The sequence below is a fragment of the Mytilus trossulus genome, chromosome 5 (assembly GCF_036588685.1).
Source record: "Mytilus trossulus isolate FHL-02 chromosome 5, PNRI_Mtr1.1.1.hap1, whole genome shotgun sequence".
NCBI classification, from domain to species: Eukaryota; Metazoa; Mollusca; class Bivalvia; order Mytilida; family Mytilidae; genus Mytilus; species Mytilus trossulus.
In genome coordinates, this window is record NC_086377.1 from 3,519,436 (window position 1) to 3,540,272 (window position 20,837).

The 20,837-nt window shown below is 30.8% G+C and overlaps 1 protein-coding gene across 14 annotated transcripts in view; it reads right to left on the minus strand.

The window, feature by feature from the left end:
- LOC134718457 (myosin heavy chain, striated muscle-like) overlaps positions 1-20,837 on the minus strand; it is a 130,404-nt gene that overhangs the window by 70,765 nt on the left and 38,802 nt on the right. For 10 of the 14 annotated variants that reach the window (XM_063580979.1, XM_063580985.1, XM_063580980.1 and 7 more), the window contains 2 exons: positions 6,353-6,463; positions 1,813-1,887 (listed from right to left, as the gene is read on the minus strand). In XM_063580979.1, the coding sequence (XP_063437049.1) occupies positions 1,813-1,887; positions 6,353-6,463 (186 nt within the window). Of the gene's footprint in view, positions 1-1,812; positions 1,888-6,352; positions 6,464-7,405; positions 7,735-20,837 lie in introns of those variants that run through there. The other 4 variants (XM_063580984.1, XM_063580983.1, XM_063580988.1 and 1 more) reach the window with 2 other exon arrangements.

The following is a 20,837-nucleotide window of genomic DNA, read 5'->3' on the forward strand; positions in this document are numbered from 1 at the left end:
GTTTCAAGAAATAATCATAAATAGTTTCTGAGATACGGCGCGACATTTAAAAAAAACACACCTCTGATTTAGTTGTAAAGTCCCGTAACTCAAAAAGTTTAGAATTTATTTTCCCCAAAAAGAATACAGATCATTTGACCATCATAAGAAACAACTATGTAAAGTTTCATGAAATTTGGATGAGTGGTTCTTAAGTGAAGGTGCAACTTGTGGAAGCTGGACAGACAGACAGACAGACCCCGGACATTTGTATACATAATACGTCCTGTCAAAATTTTGACGGTTGTATAAATAAATGGACATGGAGGAGAGTCTTGTCACTGCAATTAATCAACAAATGAAATGATAAAAAGTAAAATCACAAAAATACTGAACTCAGAGGAAAAATACTGAACTCAGAGGAAAATCAATTTGGAAAGTCCATAATCACATGGCAAAATCAAAAGATTATGAGCTCAAGGTCAAAATCAATTTACAATCCTAAAATCGGTTTATAAACAATGGACAGTTATAAAGAATCAGACTGTATCCCTACTACCCTTCACACCAATAGCATTCAAGGGCAGTAATCCCTAAAGTTTTGGGATGATCTTGGTCATCAAAAATAAATGCAAGCATGTCTGTACGAGCATAGCGTAATTGTTAATTACTTTAAAAAAAAAAACTGATAATAAAACTTATCTCTGAAAGTTGATGAGAATCAAAGGTGAAAAATTGTCAAGTCAATACAAAACTTCACATAAATAGATGTGTAATTTTTTCTGGTTACATTTTTAGCTATAAAATTCTATTTTTTTCTCTAATATTTACAATAAAATTTCTAGACCCTTTAATATGCATTCATCTAGCATTTCTTTGTCAAGTGCTCAGGATATTGATCAGTGGTCAAAGAAGAAAAAAATCTGTAAAAATTATACATTTCTAAATTAATAAAAAAAAATATGTTACAATGTATCAACATTTACATGCTACTTTTAAAATGCGGGAAAATAAGTGTAAGCATTAAAACAACGAAAAATCCTTTATAAATAAAATTACAATAATCAACAAAAATAACACATTGTTTACATTGGATACCTACTCTTTTCCTCCCTCTCCACTGAGAAGCATAAAAAAAAAACTAGAGTTGTCTCCCTTTTTCTTATTTGTAATTATTATGATGTAGATCATGATGGACATAGCTTTGCTGAGACTGGAGTCAGGCTATATTTTTTTTCATTTTCAGCTATGTGTCACAATAGTGTTTGGATAAGAACTTGAGCCTCTGAAGAGCCTCAGGTTGATCACCTAGGTCACAAACCTTGCATATCGAATAAAGGACACTCTCCAAAATTGATGTCAGAATAGACCTAATGACAAAGGTCTTAATTTTAAATCTTCATCTTTCTCCATCTTCTTTTAGATTTGCCCAAAGCAAAAGAGAATAAACAAAATCCTCATTTCAGGGCAATCACACATATGAAGAGTGATCGAGTATTCTACCTATATAGGCCAAATTTGACATTTTAAGACTCCTTACCATTTTGGTGATTAAACATACAAAAACGTACACCAGGCAGTAATTTGCACAGTACTAACAACCACATAGTTACACATTAGTATATTGAAATCTCAATTTAGAGCTATACTTCCATTCTCAATTTTATTTAGCAAGATTGTTTCATAAAGTAATCTGTGAAAACCTAGTTCATACAGACTTATAAAACACACTGAAAGTTTCAGTGTGGACATTCAAATCATGCCACAACCTCCCCATTTTTCCAGTCACCCCCTGTCACCCCAACACACACATTTTCTAACTATATTACAAACCTGCTGTGAATTGAGCCTAGAAGGATCCTCATCTAAGTCTGCTAACTCACTATTTCTTGTCTCGGCAGAGGCAGCCTGAAATTATTCAAAGAAATTTTAAAATAACCATTGAGAACAGCGTACATAAAGAGTGAAAATGTAAAAAAATAAAATAGCTAAATATAAGGAAAATTTGCTTTTATCAATTGTTATAATGTTTCAAGTTTTCTTATTTATTATATTTACTGAGAAATAAATATACAATTATTTCAAGAGTTATCCTTCTTTAGTAGTAAATAGTATCAGAAAAATAAAAAAATTCTTAAGTTTATAATAAATATTTGCAAAATATACAGTATATAAAAATAAAATAAGCATAAATAATATAAAATTGAAATAAAATATCATATATTGGACTTTTATTAGTAGTATTTGTAATTAAAACAAGGAATTATTTTAATCTGGAATCATTCTGAATTCTGAAAAATTGACAAGAAATGTATGACAAAAACCAACCCAACTATGGAGGATTTAGCCATGGTTCAATTTACTTTTACTGATATTTAACTAAATAACCCATCTTAGCAATGCATATATATGGCTAACCTTAATTTAAATTGCTTTAGTTTATATTATAATTTTTCATCAATTCAAAATTATCCTAGATTAAAATGAGTCCTTGTTTCATATAGATATAACTTATTAAAAAAACTTAAATGCAAAGAATAAATGTGATTTATAAGTCAGTATTTCATACAGGTATTTTTCATGAAAAGTGTACCCAGCTCAATATAATATTTTTTTTTATACATATAGCATTTATAATTATACTTCTAAAGATACAATCAATTAAAAATTCATGAAAAAGATATATAAAATAATAAAATGCAGAGTAAAAGTGTTCCAATTATAAGGCATGTTTTTGCACTTTGAATTGCATCCCAAAATAAAGATCTGAAAAATTAGTTATTTCTGTGAAATCATTTATGCTATGATTTTCAAGAATGTTAACCATTATGTCACAAATAATGCATTTCTCCTGACAATTCATTTTCAACCCACAACTTTTAGATATCCGTTAAGATGCCTTCAAGGTCCAGAGGGTGAATTGTAGAAAGGTTGATTTCAGTCCACAGTTGGGAAGCACTATAATGAAAAAAGCATCAATAATATGGAGAAAAAATCCTTTCTACTTAGTTTTTTTTCTGGATTGTTCATAAAACATGATACAATTTCCCACCAAACAAACACTTAAAGATGTAAATTTTTACAATGTCCTAGTCACGGGTCCTCTCCAGAGTATAACTGGCCATACAGATCATTTGTTCTTTAGTGCTGTGGAGAGTTAATGTCTCATTGTCAATGAATCATACCACATCTCAATTTTTTTTATATTCAGCAGGCATACCAAATATTTATGGAGGGAACTGGCCTAATACATCAATAATGATCTATAACACACTGATACTTAGAGGATGTAGTTTTTTTTCTCTGGATAAAGTTACTAAAATAACTAATATTAATTGCATGTTTTGATATAATATATAGTTTTAAGCTGAAAGAATAATAAAACAATTCTAGTAAGTTTCACACCAAACAGTTAGCATATAAAAAGGGGAGGTAAGTCAGATTGGATTAGCTTGTAGAAAGGGGAGATAAATCACTTCTGGATTAGGACAACACCAAGCATTACTTTCACTGTCTATGTCAAGTTATATCAAAATTCTTTTTATTTCATAAATCTTATATAACCAACATCTTTGTGGACAGAGTTTTATATAAATTAATGACCTGAAGGCCGTACTTTAACCTATAATGGTTTAATTTTTAAATTGTTATTTGGATGGAGAGTTGTCTCATTGGCACTCACACCACATCTTCCTATATCTATGAAGGACCAATTGTAACTTCCATTATTCCTTAATTGCTAAAAGATTGGAAGCCAGCAACATCAGGATTATGTACAAACCAAAAACTTTGTTGACATGAATGTATAACAGAAAAAAATAATTCTGTGTAGAAGGGGGGGGGGGGGTTAGGAGGGGTCCTGATCACGAAATCCCGGGCTTAAAAACACGAAATCCCGAGATCCCGAATTTAAATAAAGTAAATCCCGACGTCCCGAAATTCGAAAAGAAGTATTCCTGGATCCCGAAAGGGTCAATCCCGAAATCCCGAGCTTTAAAACACCCGATCCCGGAGTCCCGATTAAGGTCCTATCACCCCTCTGTGTAGCAATTGTTTTATTTTTCATCAGTACACAGACCCTTACTGTGATATGAGTGGCATGATAAATTAATTCTAAATTATACCTATTTTAAAGCATGTTTGTGTCATTTTGGTCTTTTGTGGATAGTTGTCTCATGGGCAATCATACCACATCTTCTTTTTTATAAGATTTTAAATCAATATTCTATTGACATGCCTTTTTCTTGTAGCTCACTTAAAATTTGCATTTTTTTTACAATTCATGGTGTAAAACAGGATAAATTCTTAATACTTAAAATCCACTTTCCATAAATAATCTAAAATACATGTCGCCTGATATAATACTTAACGATATCAAACAATTATTCTGACAGATTTCCAATATGGGGAAGTGTAGTTAAAAATCACTGAGAGATTATTTTTACTCCATTGACAAGTTATATTTGATGTTGTGTATCCATAATGATGTAGTTTAGTTCACTTTTTTTTTGGTAAAACTTTATCACTAAGTACAATAAGATGAGATCAATTGAATTATTTACATAAAGGGCAGATAACTAGGATTTTACATATTGCAGCAGTATGCATTTCCCATTTATTTACTATCTACAAATGCAAATTTACAATCAAGGTTTTTTTACAAGATTGGTTGATTATTAGAACTTATCCAAATTTGCAATTCAAATATAAAAGGTATAAAACTGAAATAGAATACAAAAACAGATCGCTGCTGACTGTCTTATTCAAATATTTAAATAAGGATACGTTCTTCCCAGATTAAATCATACCATAAATATTTTTAAATCTTTAACTGGAATAAATATGTTTTTCTGCATTTCTACGTCTTTAAATAAAATATGTCCCTTAAGGATGTATTCTTCTGACTTTTCAGTCTCGTTCAGTCTCATTGAAATCTCGTTCTTGAATTATTTCCAAAACATGTGATAGAAGTGGAAAATATCAATGAATTTTAAAAATATTATAATCAAACATAAATCTGTGAAATTTTTTTGTATTTACAATGAATGGTTTTTGAGTAATCCAGTGTTCAAATTTTGGGTCCAATCAAGACAGTATTTTTAGCCAAAATTTTGAGAAAATGGGTGAGGGATACAAAAAATGATTTTACAAGAATCATGTACATAATATATCATTTTGGTCTTTTCTAGTTTCTTAGATATGTATTTTTTCAATCATTTATAACAAAAAAGTTGAAATTATATGCATTTTGTTCTTTAAACTGAAAAAAATTACAAAAATCAATAATTGACGGCAAGGTAAATTTTACACAAAAAAGCGTCAAAACATGATAAAACTTTCTTATATTAACACTTACCTATAGTTTTTGTAAGTAAAAATTATTCAGATTGGTCCACTTCATCTTTATAGAAAGTATGAAAAAAAGTTTAATTGTGGAACTGTGATTTTTTTCACGATAATAGCCCAAAAATAGGTAAAAATCAATGAAAAATGGGAAAATCATCAAAATTGGGCATTTTCAAAGGGCTGTAGCAAAAAAAGAAGTGCACCACCATTTGATTTGTTCTTCACCAATTATTTTGTTACAGTCTTATAAACCCAAAAATCAGGCTTAGAAAAAAAGTTTAATTCTAGAAATTTTTGGCTCCTCAGAGGTGTACATCCTTAATTTCTCTATAATTACAGGCTTTGGAGACAGAAAATCTTCATTCTGAGTGGTGGTCTCCTTATATTACTGGGGATTTATTTATTTTCATGGGGATAAATTTTCGTGGATTGAGGAAAACTTGCATATTGGTGGATATTTGATTTCTTTTTTTGCCAAAGTTTGCATTTTCTATTCAAAATTTGTAATTTGTTTGATATTAGAATTTGTAGTTCCTGGGTAGACATGTAATCCACTAAAATTGTTACCCAACTTTTCATTATGGATCCATTAGTATGTTATATCTTTCTATCCCTTTTCATACAAATTAGTAGACAGACTTTAAGGTGGTACCTAACACTACAGGGAGATAAATCTGTAAAATCAGTAGAACGTTTAAATGATGTTGTGTTGTTAAGGGAATAATATTAAGCTTCTCAATGATCAAAATATATTTTTGTCAAACTGCTAAATAACTATATAACATAAGTGTAATTTTACTGATTAAACGGTTAGTTGAATTTTTTTGAAACTTTTATATTTTTGTCAAAGGGTCAAAGTAAATACTTAATCAAAATTTTAAGAAAATTAAACGAGCCAAATTAATTTTAGTTCAGGTGTTGGGTTCCACCTTAAACAAATTAGTAGAGGGATGTGCTGGGGATGAATAATGCTTGGTGTTGTCTGACAGAATTAAATGCTTGGAGTTGTCAGGTGGAGATAACCTACTCGGAGCTGTAATTCTATCAGATTATGACGGAGGCTATCTGCCTCTTCCTCAGCTGTTTTCGCAGCCTGCTCAGCTTCGTCTATTTTTTTCTGTATTTCGCCACTTTCTGCCTGTTAAAGCAAAGTTAGTTATGCTTCCTTTATATCAGACAAACACAATTAAGGTAATCTCCTGAAACTTACACTTCTAAAGACCAGGTTCAAGGTTCATTATGACCAGGTTCAAGGTTCTTTATGACCAGGTTCAAGGTTCATTTCTATGACAACAACACATCAAGTAGTACCACTGGGAATTATTTCACCAAAAATGTTATAACAAAATAACTCGTAAATTGTAGACGTTTGAGTGTAATAATTTACGAACTATTGTCATAACATTTTTAAGAAGAAAAAAAAATCCCAATATTTTGAAGGACTGCAATAACCATATAGCCATTCAAGGTCGTTAAAAACCCTCATCATTATATCATTATGAAAGGACTTTGAATACTTAGATAAGGATCTACGTATAATATGGAAATAAAAAAAAATTCCAATCACATGTCAAAAAGCCTTATCAAACAAAAATGGTTGTAACAAAATGTAAATCTCATCACCATTACTGTTTTAATTTCATAGCTTCAGATGCTTTTTGGTCTTAAAGAAACATCTCCTCTGTACAAAGAATTAACTAATTGATTTTTGGTGGTTATCCAATTATTTGGAGGAAGATAAGCATAAGCAAGAAGCAGTAAAGCAAATATTTGTTATATAGCTTCAACAAGTTTCTCAGACCTGTTTGTTCTCCTTTTCCAATGGATTACAATCTTTTAATTATTTCTGGACCATTAACAGGCCTGATAACCCATCAGTTCTCCATTAAGGAAATTAACTTGTGGACCATGTTGATGTTGCAAAACACATTTTTAGTAGCTAATTTGAATATCCACTACAAACCTTCACTTTCAAAACTCTGAGCCCTGATTGGTTAGCATAAATTATAAGCCAAGGTCTCATTGGCTTATTTACTCACCATTTGAATAACCAAGAATAATGATTGGTCAGTTGTCTTACCTGTATCTGTATGATGTGGTAACTTGGTGGGTTTATATCAATGGCTTGCCTTAGATCCATATACTGAACTAACTGCACAGCCATTTTGTACTTTGAGATTCTTATCCAATCAAATCACAAGTTTAACGAACAATCATCCAATCAAATTCAACACACAGAATTCATTTGTTCTTTTGCATAAATTGGTTTATTATAACTCCTTCATGTCATATTATACACTTATTCAACAGAATGAGCACAATTCTGTTTTTCTAGCTGCTTTGAGTATGTAATTTATATATGAGTAATAAGTTGTACAATATTCGAGTTTATGTCTGAGATAATTTAAATATCTCAAAATGTCATCTAAACATAATTCTTCAATGTATCATCACAGAAAATCACATTTATCAGAAGTTTCTATTATCTTCTGAAGGACAGAGCACTACAATGGAAAAATGGGGTTAAAGTTCACAAAGTTAGAAGTATAATCAATCCTTTTTAAAAATTTATATGACTTCTCAAATTTAATTTTTAAATGTGATCGATACATTTTGGATTTTATTTTTGTATTGTGTAGCACAAGAACAATTATTTTCTTATAATTTAACTACCCTTTTTTATGTTAAAATCTTGTAGCTGTTCAAAAATATTCTTTATAATTTAAAAATTGTATGCACTCTTTTAATTTATCTGGTTTGAAATATTTTAATATCACACATTATACCCCTGTCATTTATAAGTTCAATAATAAAAATTATAATCATCAAAAAGTCCTTCAATTAAAATTCACTTTTCCTTATATTTTAGAATATTTTAGAAATTATAAGGAAAAGTGAATGCTACTTTTGAGATGAAAACTTTTGTATTCTATAACGAGTTATTTTATTAGATCGCTTACAGATTCAGTAATCTTGAACTACATAACAAATATATATTTAATGTGGTATTTTATTAGATTAACTCACAGATTGACAGTAATCTTAAACTTGGTAATATTTGTATACTTAATGTGGTATTTTAATAAACTCACAGATTTGGTAATCTTGAACTTCATAACATTTGTATATATAATGTGGTACATGTATTTTAATAGACATTTAAACTCTCAGATCTAGTAATCTTGAACAGCATACTTTTATCAAGATAGATGGCTGTTACATCACACACATGCTCAAATAAAGAATTCTTGAGAATATTTTACAAGAATACAAATACAGTTTATCCAAAATATTTATTAAGATCATGCAAACTTGCTTATCTCGTTATTCATTGATATTGAAAAAAACTGGCTCAATATATCCAACCTCAAATAAACACTTTCTCAGTCATTCTAGTTGTTATATCTTATTTGTCAAATTATAATTTGATTCCAAATTCCAATGTATATTGTGATTTAGTCTGTTAGATCTATTAATAATATGTAATTCGACTATTGGTGATTAGTAGAGCAATATACTGTATAAAATCAAGTATATAACTAACAAACCTTAGGTCAAGTTTTATTTTGTATTCGTGGGTTGCTGACCCTTGGCGTCTAACTATATTACGTTTAATTCATTACACAAATTCATACCAATTCACCCCCATATATAATTATCCATACATTTTCAAATAGGGCACTCTATCAGCCTAAATATACTCCAAGCAAATTGACCCCTAACGGTTAATAATTCACTGCCATGATTATAATAAGACCAAGTCTGTCTTTATTCTTCATATCTTAAATCAACACAATTTAAAGTGCTATTTCAACTAAATTTTATGGAGAGACATAATCTACCTTAGAAATTCTCCCCAACAAAGTTCACCGTCAGAAGTTTGTAGAGTAAGGTGTTATGTCAATAGATAACTATTTAAATCACAGTTTAATTTTAAAAAACAATATTTGTAGACTTAAGATCTGGCTAATAAATCAACATTTAAAGAGCTTACATGGAAATCCTTAGGGACAGGTACATCATAGACCTACATATCAGTCCTTATATAGGGCCAGGGACAAATACATTGAAGACCTGCAAACATGCATACCTGTAGCCAGGGGGTTCGGGGGGTTCAGGGGATTCGGACCAAACCCCCCCTTTGAAAACAAATAAGCACTATTAAAGTCAATGTTCTGTTCAACTTGTGACTGTTAAATTTCAAGTTTGTGAGTCCAATGAACACCCCCCCCCTCCCCCTCATGGAAGTTCCTGGCTACGGGCCTGACATGTATACAGTAGGGAATCAAAAGGAGGTTACTGAGACAGTCAGTCAAATCAATATTACTGAACTTGGAACTTTCTCATAGAAAATCATTCAAACCCAGCAAACTGTTTGGTGTATGTAATTGTAAATTGGTCTTCACAATGTTATGATTAATACAGGAAAGAAAATTAAATAAGTCCATTAACAAATGGTTGAACTTACAATATTCTATAATTGACGAAGAGATTGATTTTCTAACTAGATCTTATTCAGTACTTAACTGACCAGCAATCAGGTGGCAGATAGCTGGCAATACAAAAATCAATGAAAGACATTGATCCAGGGGAGGGGTTTTCTAGGCGTGGACCCACCTTTTTGGGGGGACAATTAATGCATTTGAATAGAGATTTATGGTTGGAACCCCCTTTTTCAGGTTGGGAACCCTTTTTTGAAAATGACTGAATCTGCACCTGAAGATTCAATCTTAGGCTTACAGATAACACTCAGACACTACATATAAAAAAAACAGTCAAGATCTCTAAAATTACTGGACTGAAAGCATTAATAACATTTTCTATAAACAAGTAGCAGACTAAGTATAGGGTTCACTTGTTAATTAAGTGGATCTAAATCCAAATTTTATTTATGACTTTCTGTCTATTCAATCATAATAGAATAGAATAGATTAAGAAACCACAATCCAACATTATAATAAAATTGAGAATGGAAATTGGGAATGTGTCAAAGAGACAACAACCCGACCAAATAAAAAAACAACAGCAGAAGGTCACCAACAGGTCTTCAATGTAGCGAAAAAATCCCGCACCGGAGGCGTCCTTCAGCTGGCCCCTAAACAAATATATACTAGTTCAGTGATTATAAGCCAATATAATACCTCCATGGTTACGAGCATCAACTAGCTTACTTTGAAATGCCTTTAATACTCTCTAATTAAAATCAAATTAATTCTATAAGACTGAGGCAACTGAATGGTGTGAGAACTTGAATGTTAAATGGTGGAAATATGATGAAAATCAAATCAAAAGGTCACTAAGCCATACATGTTTAAACTAAATACTAGTAAGTGTTTATTTTCTGTTTCTAACTGCAGTGGAACTATAAAACTCAAATTGTGTTTCTTTCTTAAAATATCCAAACCGATATGAATGATTTTAATATGAACCCCTATAAGAGTGCCTTGGAGGTGAAAGATACCAAAGGGGATGGGCAAAGGGATTTACAAACTCATAAGTTCAAAATAGATTGACAATGCCATGGCAAAAAAATAACCCACAGAAAACAGGTTGTGATCTCTGGTACAGATTATGTCACCTTCAGCCTTTAACAATGAGCAAAAAACTGTAGAGTCAGTTTTAATGAGCCAAGACTTGAGAAATGTGAAACAATTTAAATTTGAAATACTGATCTAAATGGTACTGTATTATGTACTGTAGTTCTAAGGGAAATTACTTTTCATATCTTTTAATTGATTTCTTTGATGAAATACTGATAATTTCTAACTAATTGAAAAACAGCATTTTTTTCTTGATCAAATCCAAGGTTTCTTTCCATAAAGTGCATTTAGTATTGATTTTGTCTATTTGTAGAGAGTTATATAACCTAATATCTAAACTAGAACTTAAGCTAAGCTTTTCAGAATAGGTGGAGAGCTGTCTATTTGAACTCATACAACATCTTCTTCTTCTATCTCAGTACGGGAAAGACTCTGGTACAGGAGTGTGGAATATCACGAAACTATATCTATAAACAACCTTGCTAAGGTATTACTAACTATAATTTCATTTTAATGTCTTTTTTCTGATAATTCTTTGATTTCAAGAAAACATATCAGTGGTTAAATGGTTAAACTATCAATTTATTTCTTTTTGATTGAACGTTTAGTTAATAAAGGAGTTATGTCCCCTTACATCTGACAAAGGTAACCATAGAAATTGACTCCTACAGTTTAAAGGGCAGGGGGTAATAGTGGAGCAGGGGTAATACTTCTATGTCAATAGTTAAAAAGTTTATATATGAGTTTTGTCCCCCTTACATCTGACAAAGGTAACCATAGAAATTGTCTCCCCACAATTTACAGAGTAGGGGGTAATAATAATCCTATGTCAATAGTTAAACTGTCACCATTTAAATGATTTGATATTCTTTTAACAGGAATAAAATTAAATACATGTATAATTTATTCATTAGTTTTAAATGGGCCTTAAACTGGTGTGTTTGTTCTGTGTATATAATTAGCATTTAAAATCTGTCTTTGACATTTAAAACCTCTTTACTGGGTAACTTCATTATGGTCTAATAATTACCATTGTAATTAAATCAGACAGTGGAATATTTAATGATTTAAATGGAGGGGGAAATGTCTCTATAATGTAAATATACTGTATGTGTATTGACAATAAAGGGTTCCGTGTTCAAGTTTTTGTTAGTGTGTGATCTAGCAGAAAATACCAAATTTCTGGAGAACAACTTTACTTCAATTAAATGCATAATACTGTAAATTCAGAAATTAATGCGAGGTTTTCATTACTGCGAAAAATTGCGACAGAGTTGTAAACGCAATAATTTAAACTCGCATTTTGTAATATTTTAACTGAATTAAGCATGATTTTTCTCAAAATCGTAAAAATTAAAATCGCATTCAAGTTTAAAATGACAAAATTGCAAAAATAGATTCACGCAATAATTTCTGAATTTACAGTAATCATTAATGCCACTTCTTACAGGCTTTACAAAAAATGAAATGATGGAGATTAAAATAAATTTCAATTATGCACTTTGAAGAATGAACTGCAACCATTTGACAGGATTATTGTAAAGAATATTTATAAGGCCAATGTCAGTTTATCACATCAGGTTTTATGCCTATAATTAACAACACAAAAACTATATTGTCACAGAATTTTCTCTGAGTTTACTTTTGAAAAAAACCCATCGAAAACAGATTAAATAATAATAAAGAACATGAAAATGACAAATTATAATTACGAAGTATGACGACCACTGATCTTTGTCTTTTGTACTTATCACTTTCTTTTTAGGACTTTTTTAGTGTTCGCTGAGTAAAAGAATAGGAAAAAAACTTTTTTGTAAATGTGTTTGCTTTTATAAAATTCTAATAATTTATATTATGCCCTCAAAGCGTATTCTTTCTTTACATATATAATTCATAGGAAAGATTATGAGCATTATAAATAAAATTATATGTCAAAGCTTATTCTTTCTTTACGTATATAATTAATGGTAAAAAAACGGCATTATATGTATGGTCTACTTTCATGTCTCTCATGTAAATGATTCAATACCATTGTATCAGATTAATCATTTATCTAGAGTATTGGGAAATTTTATTTGCATTGAAAACTTATACAAATAATCAAAGAAAAATAATAAATAAAAATGTCCATTGACTAGCACCTTGGTGAAATCATTTATTTATATGACATAATCGGTGAAAAGGAGAGTACATTCAAATATTCTCAAGCAACAATTAATCTCAAAAAAGTTTTTGTAAGAGTGGGCTCTTGAATAAGTACAAATAATTTTAGTAACCAGACCTGGGTCTACATTTTATTGAATACATAATAAAAAAAAATGCACTTATGTAATTGTATAAATTGGTTTCATAACAGAAAATGTAATAAATGCAGAAATTAGATTTACAATTTTCAATAAACTTTAAATGCCTATTGTTTTAGTAATCAATATTGACATATTTATGGTACAAATATAAATGATGTTACGCCATGGAAAGCAATTCATTATTTTTTTTTGAGAATTAACTCAGTGTTTGCCATGATGATATTGTTATATGAAGAGCAAATAATTGTGACAGTACAATTCCAGTAGGTCACAATATAGCTTGTCAGGGGCAGATTCAGCCATTTAAAAAAGGGGTTACCAACTCAGGACCCCCCCCCCCTCCTCCCTGGATCTGTCACTGCTAGTCTAACTGACCTTTTTGATTTTATTGCAATGCAATCTCAACAAACTCACCCCTAATTAAAAACATATATAATATTGATATATAAATACTCCACATACCACTATTGTCCTATACATTAAAGCTCCCCTTAGATTTTGAAGAGATTAACTGTAGTGTGGGGGATAAGATTTCCCACTGATTTTTGACAGATTATTTAGTGGTAACTTGGATAGTATTACAAGAATCCTACTATCAATAGAGAAATCATAAAGTCACCTACATCTTAACCATTTGATCTACAATGTAGGACAGTGATGGTATAGGGGGGTATTTAAAGAAAACTTTAGATTTATCAAAATGGCATGGCAGATCTAATGTCTTGTGAAATTTATTGGAAAAAACTAAGTCCTATAGCTGTTATGAACATCTTTTAAAGTCAGTTTTTTATTTACCTGGGTTTCTGAAAGGCCTCTAAGGAAATGACCCATTGAGTGAAGATTGTTTCAAGGAGAGGTGCACTCCTAGGTGAAAAGTTTGTAAATCATTTTGGGAAGATAGATTTTTCATTAGTTAATATACCCTTGAGCAAAATAATTATTCTTACAGGGGTTACCTAGTAAAATGTGAAATTACTCTTTTTTATTTTCTGAACTCCTAAATTTATCATATTGATGAAGGGCCAGTTTTAATAAATGGAGAATGCGTCTATGATCCAACAATGCCCATGCAGAAATGATAAATTCAGCAATTTGTATGTTTATAAAGAGGCATATTCAGCATATCCTGCATATCTCATGAAAATTGAAAGTGGAGAGTAGGGACAGATTCACGCATGGACAAGGGTTATATCCACTACAGCAGGGGCATAAAAGTGGCGCAAGGAATTAAGTTAGGACAGACAGGACGCGCAGGGGTTAATTATTAACACCCCCTCCCACCCCCACTTCCACCCCACTATGGCATAAAAGTGGCTCAAATGATTAAGTTGGGACAGAAAGGACGAACAGGGATTACTTTTCACACATAATGCCCCCTCCACTACAGCAGGGACATAACAATGGCTCAAGAAAATGAGTTTGTTTACAGTATATGATTTTCAAGGGTCATTTCAGGTGCTAGAAACATTTGGTTGTTGAGTATATTAAGTCTATGTGATTATCAAAGACATGACAACCATATGCTATAATAATACCAAGTGATCTTTTTATTCTGTAAGCTGATACCTCTGTCTTTTATTAACCAAGGACAACTTGGTTACTCCATTTAAAGTTTGATATTATGAAATGATCTAACAAGACTATAAGCTTGTATCTTTGTATAACTTGTCAATAGACGAAGGACAAAGCATAGATTCTAAGTCAGAAAAATATATCTAAAGTCAATAATAGAAAATAAAACTTTCAATAGACATTTTAAATTGATTATGATTTTCTTATAAGGTTCAACACACTTCTAATTTGTAAATTAGCACCATGCCAACTTGTATTATTATCAAAAGCGTATGCTGTATTCAAAACAAAAGACCATAACATGGGTCAATAACATTAACGGTACCAATTTTTCTACAACAGATGCTCTTGGCCAAAACATTTAAAATCCAAAGCTTATATAAAAGATGAAGAGCTATAATACAAAAGGTCAAAAAAGTATAGCCAAATCCGTGAAAGGAATCACAGCTTTGCATGAGGGAGATACATTCCTTAATTTAAAATATTCTAACATTTCAAGGTTTCTAACTAAATCAGATTCATTTATTTTTTCGTGGGTAAAAATTTTTCTTGGTTGGAGGAAAACTTGCATATTTGTGGATATTTCATTGTGTGGTTCACCTTTTAACACGAAACCAATGAAAATCAGTATCCAATGAATACAATTGAATCTACAGTGGCCTTGAGGAACTATCCACCTCTTTATAGTAAACTTTCTGTTTCGAACTACATCTCAAAACATTAAAATATCAGACAACTTTCATAAAGAACAAAGATTATAGGAGTAAAGATTACTATATGACCTATATCAATGAGCAAACATTTGTTTAACTATACTACAACCATACTGAATCTGTGAGATTTTACCTATTTATTACTGAATCTGTGAGATTTTACCTATTTATTACTGAATCTGTGAGTTTTTACCTATTTATTATACGGAATCTGTGAGTTTTTACCTATTTATAACTGATTCTGTGAGATTTTACCTATTTATTACTGAATCTGTGAGTTTTTACCTATTTATTATACGGAATCTGTGAGTTTTTACCTATTTATTACTGAATCTGTGAGATTTTACCTATTTATTACTGAATCTGTGAGTTTTTACCTATTTATTATACGGAATCTGTGAGTTTTTACCTATTTATTACTGAATCTGTGAGATTTTACCTATTTATTACGGAATCTGTGAGTTTTTACCTATTTATTACGGAATCTGTGAGTTTTTACCTATTTATTACGTAATCTGTGAGTTTTTACCTATTTATTACGGAATCTGTGAGTTTTTACCTTTTTAATACGGAATCTGTGAGTTTTTACCTATTTATTACTGAATCTGTGAGATTTTACCTATTTATTACTGAATCTGTGAGTTTTTACCTATTTATTATACGGAATCTGTGAGTTTTTACCTATTTATTACTGAATCTGTGAGATTTTACCTATTTATTACGGAATCTGTGAGGGTTTTACCTATTTATTACGGAATCTGTGAGTTTTTACCTATTTATTACGTAATCTGTGAGTTTTTACCTATTTATTACGGAATCTGTGAGTTTTTACCTTTTTAATACGGAATCTGTGAGTTTTTACCTATTTATTACTGAATCTGTGAGTTTTTACCTATTTATTACGGAATCTGTGAGTTTTTATATATACTGAATCTGTCAGGTTATTTATCTTTATTACAATCACATCCTATTTAATGTAAAATTTATGATTTTTAAAACTATCCCTGAATTTTAAACATATTGTTATTTACTTCATTAATACATTTTAAATAAATACAATTTATTATCAATTTCATTATCTTTTTTTCAATTCAAATATTTCTTGTTTTTATGAGAATAACTTTTCCTACATTTTATATTTTAATAAATTTTCCGATATTTTGTCCTACAGTTGACCTTTGGTCATTTCTTTACCTTATTGTTTTACCTGTTGTCCCTGTATCAGTCGCACTTCACTGAACACAAAATCCTATCTATCCAATACACAATTCTCTAATTTCCATGAATATTTTATCCATTTATCGGAACTAAAATCCAATTATTCTCTAAATCCACAAGGAAATCTTATATTCCAAAAGTACGCCAAAAGGTACACTATAGAAATCCAATATCTGATCCGTGTCAAAATTCCAATCTTTCACAAAAGATAATAATTTTGCATAAAAATGCAAACAGATCGTTCATAATATTATTAAAAATAGATCGTTCAAGTATTCACTGATTAAAACAGAAGACTTGGTCACAAGAATGTTTGTATAAAGCCACTTATAACTGACAAATTGTAAATCTTCATTGATCTAAAGATTTTAACATACGGACAATCTTAATGTGTTTTTGTATCGGATTAAGGAACTATGATTTAATCGATGACACCGTCACATGCAAACTTGCTGCGATCAAATTGCTCTTTCCATTAATAGCTGTTCCACAAACAATAGTACCCGCTGATACTAGGATCTTAATTAACAACTCTGAGATCTTTTATGCTTGGCTGCATTCATGTCTTTTTCGATAACTGTTAAAATTATGAAAAAAAAATCTTTAAAGTTAATTCAAATTGATTATTAAAGGCTAAAAATCAAATTTAAACGGACTATACTATTTCACTTTATTTATTAATAACGATAAAATTCAATGAAGTTTTCTAATGGTCAAACTATAAAGTAAATTCAATATTTGGTTGTCAAGTGTCAGTGATGGGATTATCTTCACAGAATCAGTGCTTTTGTTTGTCGTCTATTGATAAAAACCAAGACTTTTAAGATTTGGTTAAATAAAACTAAGTTAATGAGGCGAATCCAATTAAAATGTGCTACAATCACGTAACGAGAGAAGGATTCATTGATTAAGCAATCACAGTACAAGTACAAATGGAAAGACGAGAACTTATTTGCATAAATATAAAATCGTTATTGTATATTGTTATTGCATTAATAAACTTGATTCTGACTCGGTCAATTACTCCGAGAAATTCTACAGAAATTAATTTGATGACTTAAGTTCAATTAATGATGAATTCATTCAATGACTTTAACCATAACTTCTGCTCTTAGCAACCAAGCATGTAAAAGATTAAGATCTATATTTAGACTCTGCTGAATGTTTTTCTTTCTAATGATAATTTTAGCATCAAAATCTGTTTCACTTAACAACCGAAATTTTCAAATCTGCAATATTTGTTGAGCACTTTTTCTGTGAGGAAAACCCTTTTAATGAGTCCCTAATAAGTGTCTATTAAAAAACTAATTAGTCAGTAACTATGGCGATGACAAAATGTCAGTCCATCAACCAATTTTCTTAAATTTAAACAGAAATTTAAAAAAAATAGATCTATAAAAAAATAGTTCAATTTCCAATGAATGCTGACAAATTATCCAATAACAAACCTTAAACCAACATGAGGTAATCCCTGTGTCAACACATCGTAATCCTAAAGTCTGGGGGGTGATAATGACACGCTATTTAAGTCTTCTTTGTCTTATAACACATATGCAAATCTCAATTTTTAAAATCCATGTTAAGAATTAAACACATTCATTATCAGCCAGATTTTTGTTTTTGAACTGATTATGCAAATTTAAAATTAAAGTTGTAGATATCCTTATAGCTTGGTAATCTTTCTCTCTCTAAGCGCATTAATCATACGAAAGGACAATTTATATAGGAATTATTCCAAGTAAACTTCAACACTGAGTCTGATGTAGACGGCTGATTATTACAGCATAGTGTCATTTATAATATAAGGTAATCACTGTCTTCAATGTTGGGACTAGCGAATACTTCATTCCATAATATCTGCACATGATTCTTTAAACTTTGCACATTAAGTTCTATAAGCTTTGCACTTAATTTCCAAAATCTCCAATTTTACTACAAATTCCTTACAATAACTCTTAAGGATTGTTCAAGTAGTACTTTTGATATAAAATAAACACTGATAGAGATTAAATTCAAATGTATCCTTGCTACAATCCTGAACATCTACCCATGGTTAATAGAACCTTCTATTTATTTGGTCTTCCCTTTAAAGACATATGTCTATGCATCTCTTTTCTCACTCAGATATTTATTTACATCCTCCTCCCTCAAGGCCTTACTTAGATTGTACACCGTAAGAATTATAGATATACCCTATTTCCCCTAGGCTATGTTGGGACTCTAAATTTAAGATTGAACACCAATATTTATCTTGAACTTGTCTCGTTACGACTCAAATTGTCCTCCCAAATTATCTTGTAGTTTGGTTGTGATTTATTCTTATTTAAATTAGTATTTAATTTAACATGTAAACATACAGTAAGGGTTTATTCAAATTATTCTTTAAATATTTGTTGTTTGTTACAATAGATATTTGATACCTTATAGAAAACACAAATCAGTCAAGGCATATACAACATGTATTGATTTCTTACTGAATGGAATATATCATTGTGATAATAGCCTGGGGTACACAAAAAGGGGGAGGGCGATTTTTATTTAATGAATGGGATTGAATGGGATATATATCATTGTTATAAGAGTATGGGGTTGAATGGAATATATCATTGTGATAATAGCCTGGGTACACAAAAAGGGGGAGGTGGACTTTTATTTACTGAATGCAATATATCATTTTGATTATAGCCTTGGGTACACAAAAAGGGAGAGGACTTTAATTTACTGAATGGGATTGAATGGGATTATCTAATTGTAATAATAGCCTGGGGTACACAAAAAGGAGGAGGGCGACTTTAATTTACTGAATGGAATATATCATTTTGATAACAGCCTGGGGTACACAAAAAGGGGGAGGCAACTTTTATTTACTGAATGGGATTCAATGGGATTATATCATTGTGATAATAGCCTGAGGGTACACAAAAAGGGGGAGGGCAACTTTTATTTACTGAATGGAATATATAATTGTGATAATAGCCTGTGGTACACAAAAAGGGGGAGGGCGACTTTTATTTACTGAATGGAATATATCATTGTGATAATAGCCTGGGGTACACAAAAAGGGGGATGGAGACTTTTATTTACTGAATGGAATATATCATTGTGATAATAGCCTGGGGTACACAAAAAGGGGGAGGGTGACTTTTATTTACTGAATGGAATATATCATTGTGATAATAGCCTGGGGTACACAAAAAGGGGGAGGGCGACTTTAATTTACTGAAGGGTATATATCATTATGATATTTTGGGGTACACAACATGTACTGATTTCTTATTGAATGGGATATATCATTGTGATAATAGCCTGGTACACAAAAAGGGGGAAGGCGACTTTTATTTCCTGAATGGAATATATAATTGTGATGATAGCAAGGGGTTCACAAAAAGGGGGAGGGCGACTTTTATTTACTGAATGGAATTATATAGCCTAGGGAACACAAAAAGGGGGAGGGTGACTTTTATTTACTGAATGGAATTATGTAGCCTAGGGAACACAAAAAGGGGGAGGGCGACTTTTATTTACTGAATGGAATATATCATTGTGATAATAGCCTGGGGTACACAACAAGGGGGAGGGCGACTTTTATTTACTGAATGGAATATATCATTTTGATAATAGCCTGGGGTACACAAAAAGGGGGAGGGCGACTTTTATTTACTAAATGGAATATATCATTGTGATAATAGCCTGGGGTACACAAAAAGGGGGAGGGCTTCTTTTATTTACTGAATGGAATATATTATTGTGATAATAGTGTGGGGTACACAAAAAGGGGGAGGGCGACTTTTATTTACTGAATGGAATATATCATTGTAATAATAGCCTGGGGTACATAAAAAGGGTGAGGGCTTCTATTATTTACTGAATGGAATATATCATTGTGATAATAGCCTGGGGTACACAAAAAGAGGGAGGGCGACTTTTATTGACTGAATGGAATACATCATTGTGATATCACAGTTTGGGGTACACAAAAAGGGGGAGGACATCTTTTGTTGACTGAATGGAAAAAATCATTGTTATTAGTTTGGGGTACACAAAAAGGTGTACTCTTATAAATAATTCAAATAGAATTGCTTAATTTCATTTAATTGTATAGATCTTTGTTGTACAATAAACAGATAATGTATGGTTTATTTGAGAATAGAAATTGTTTGTGT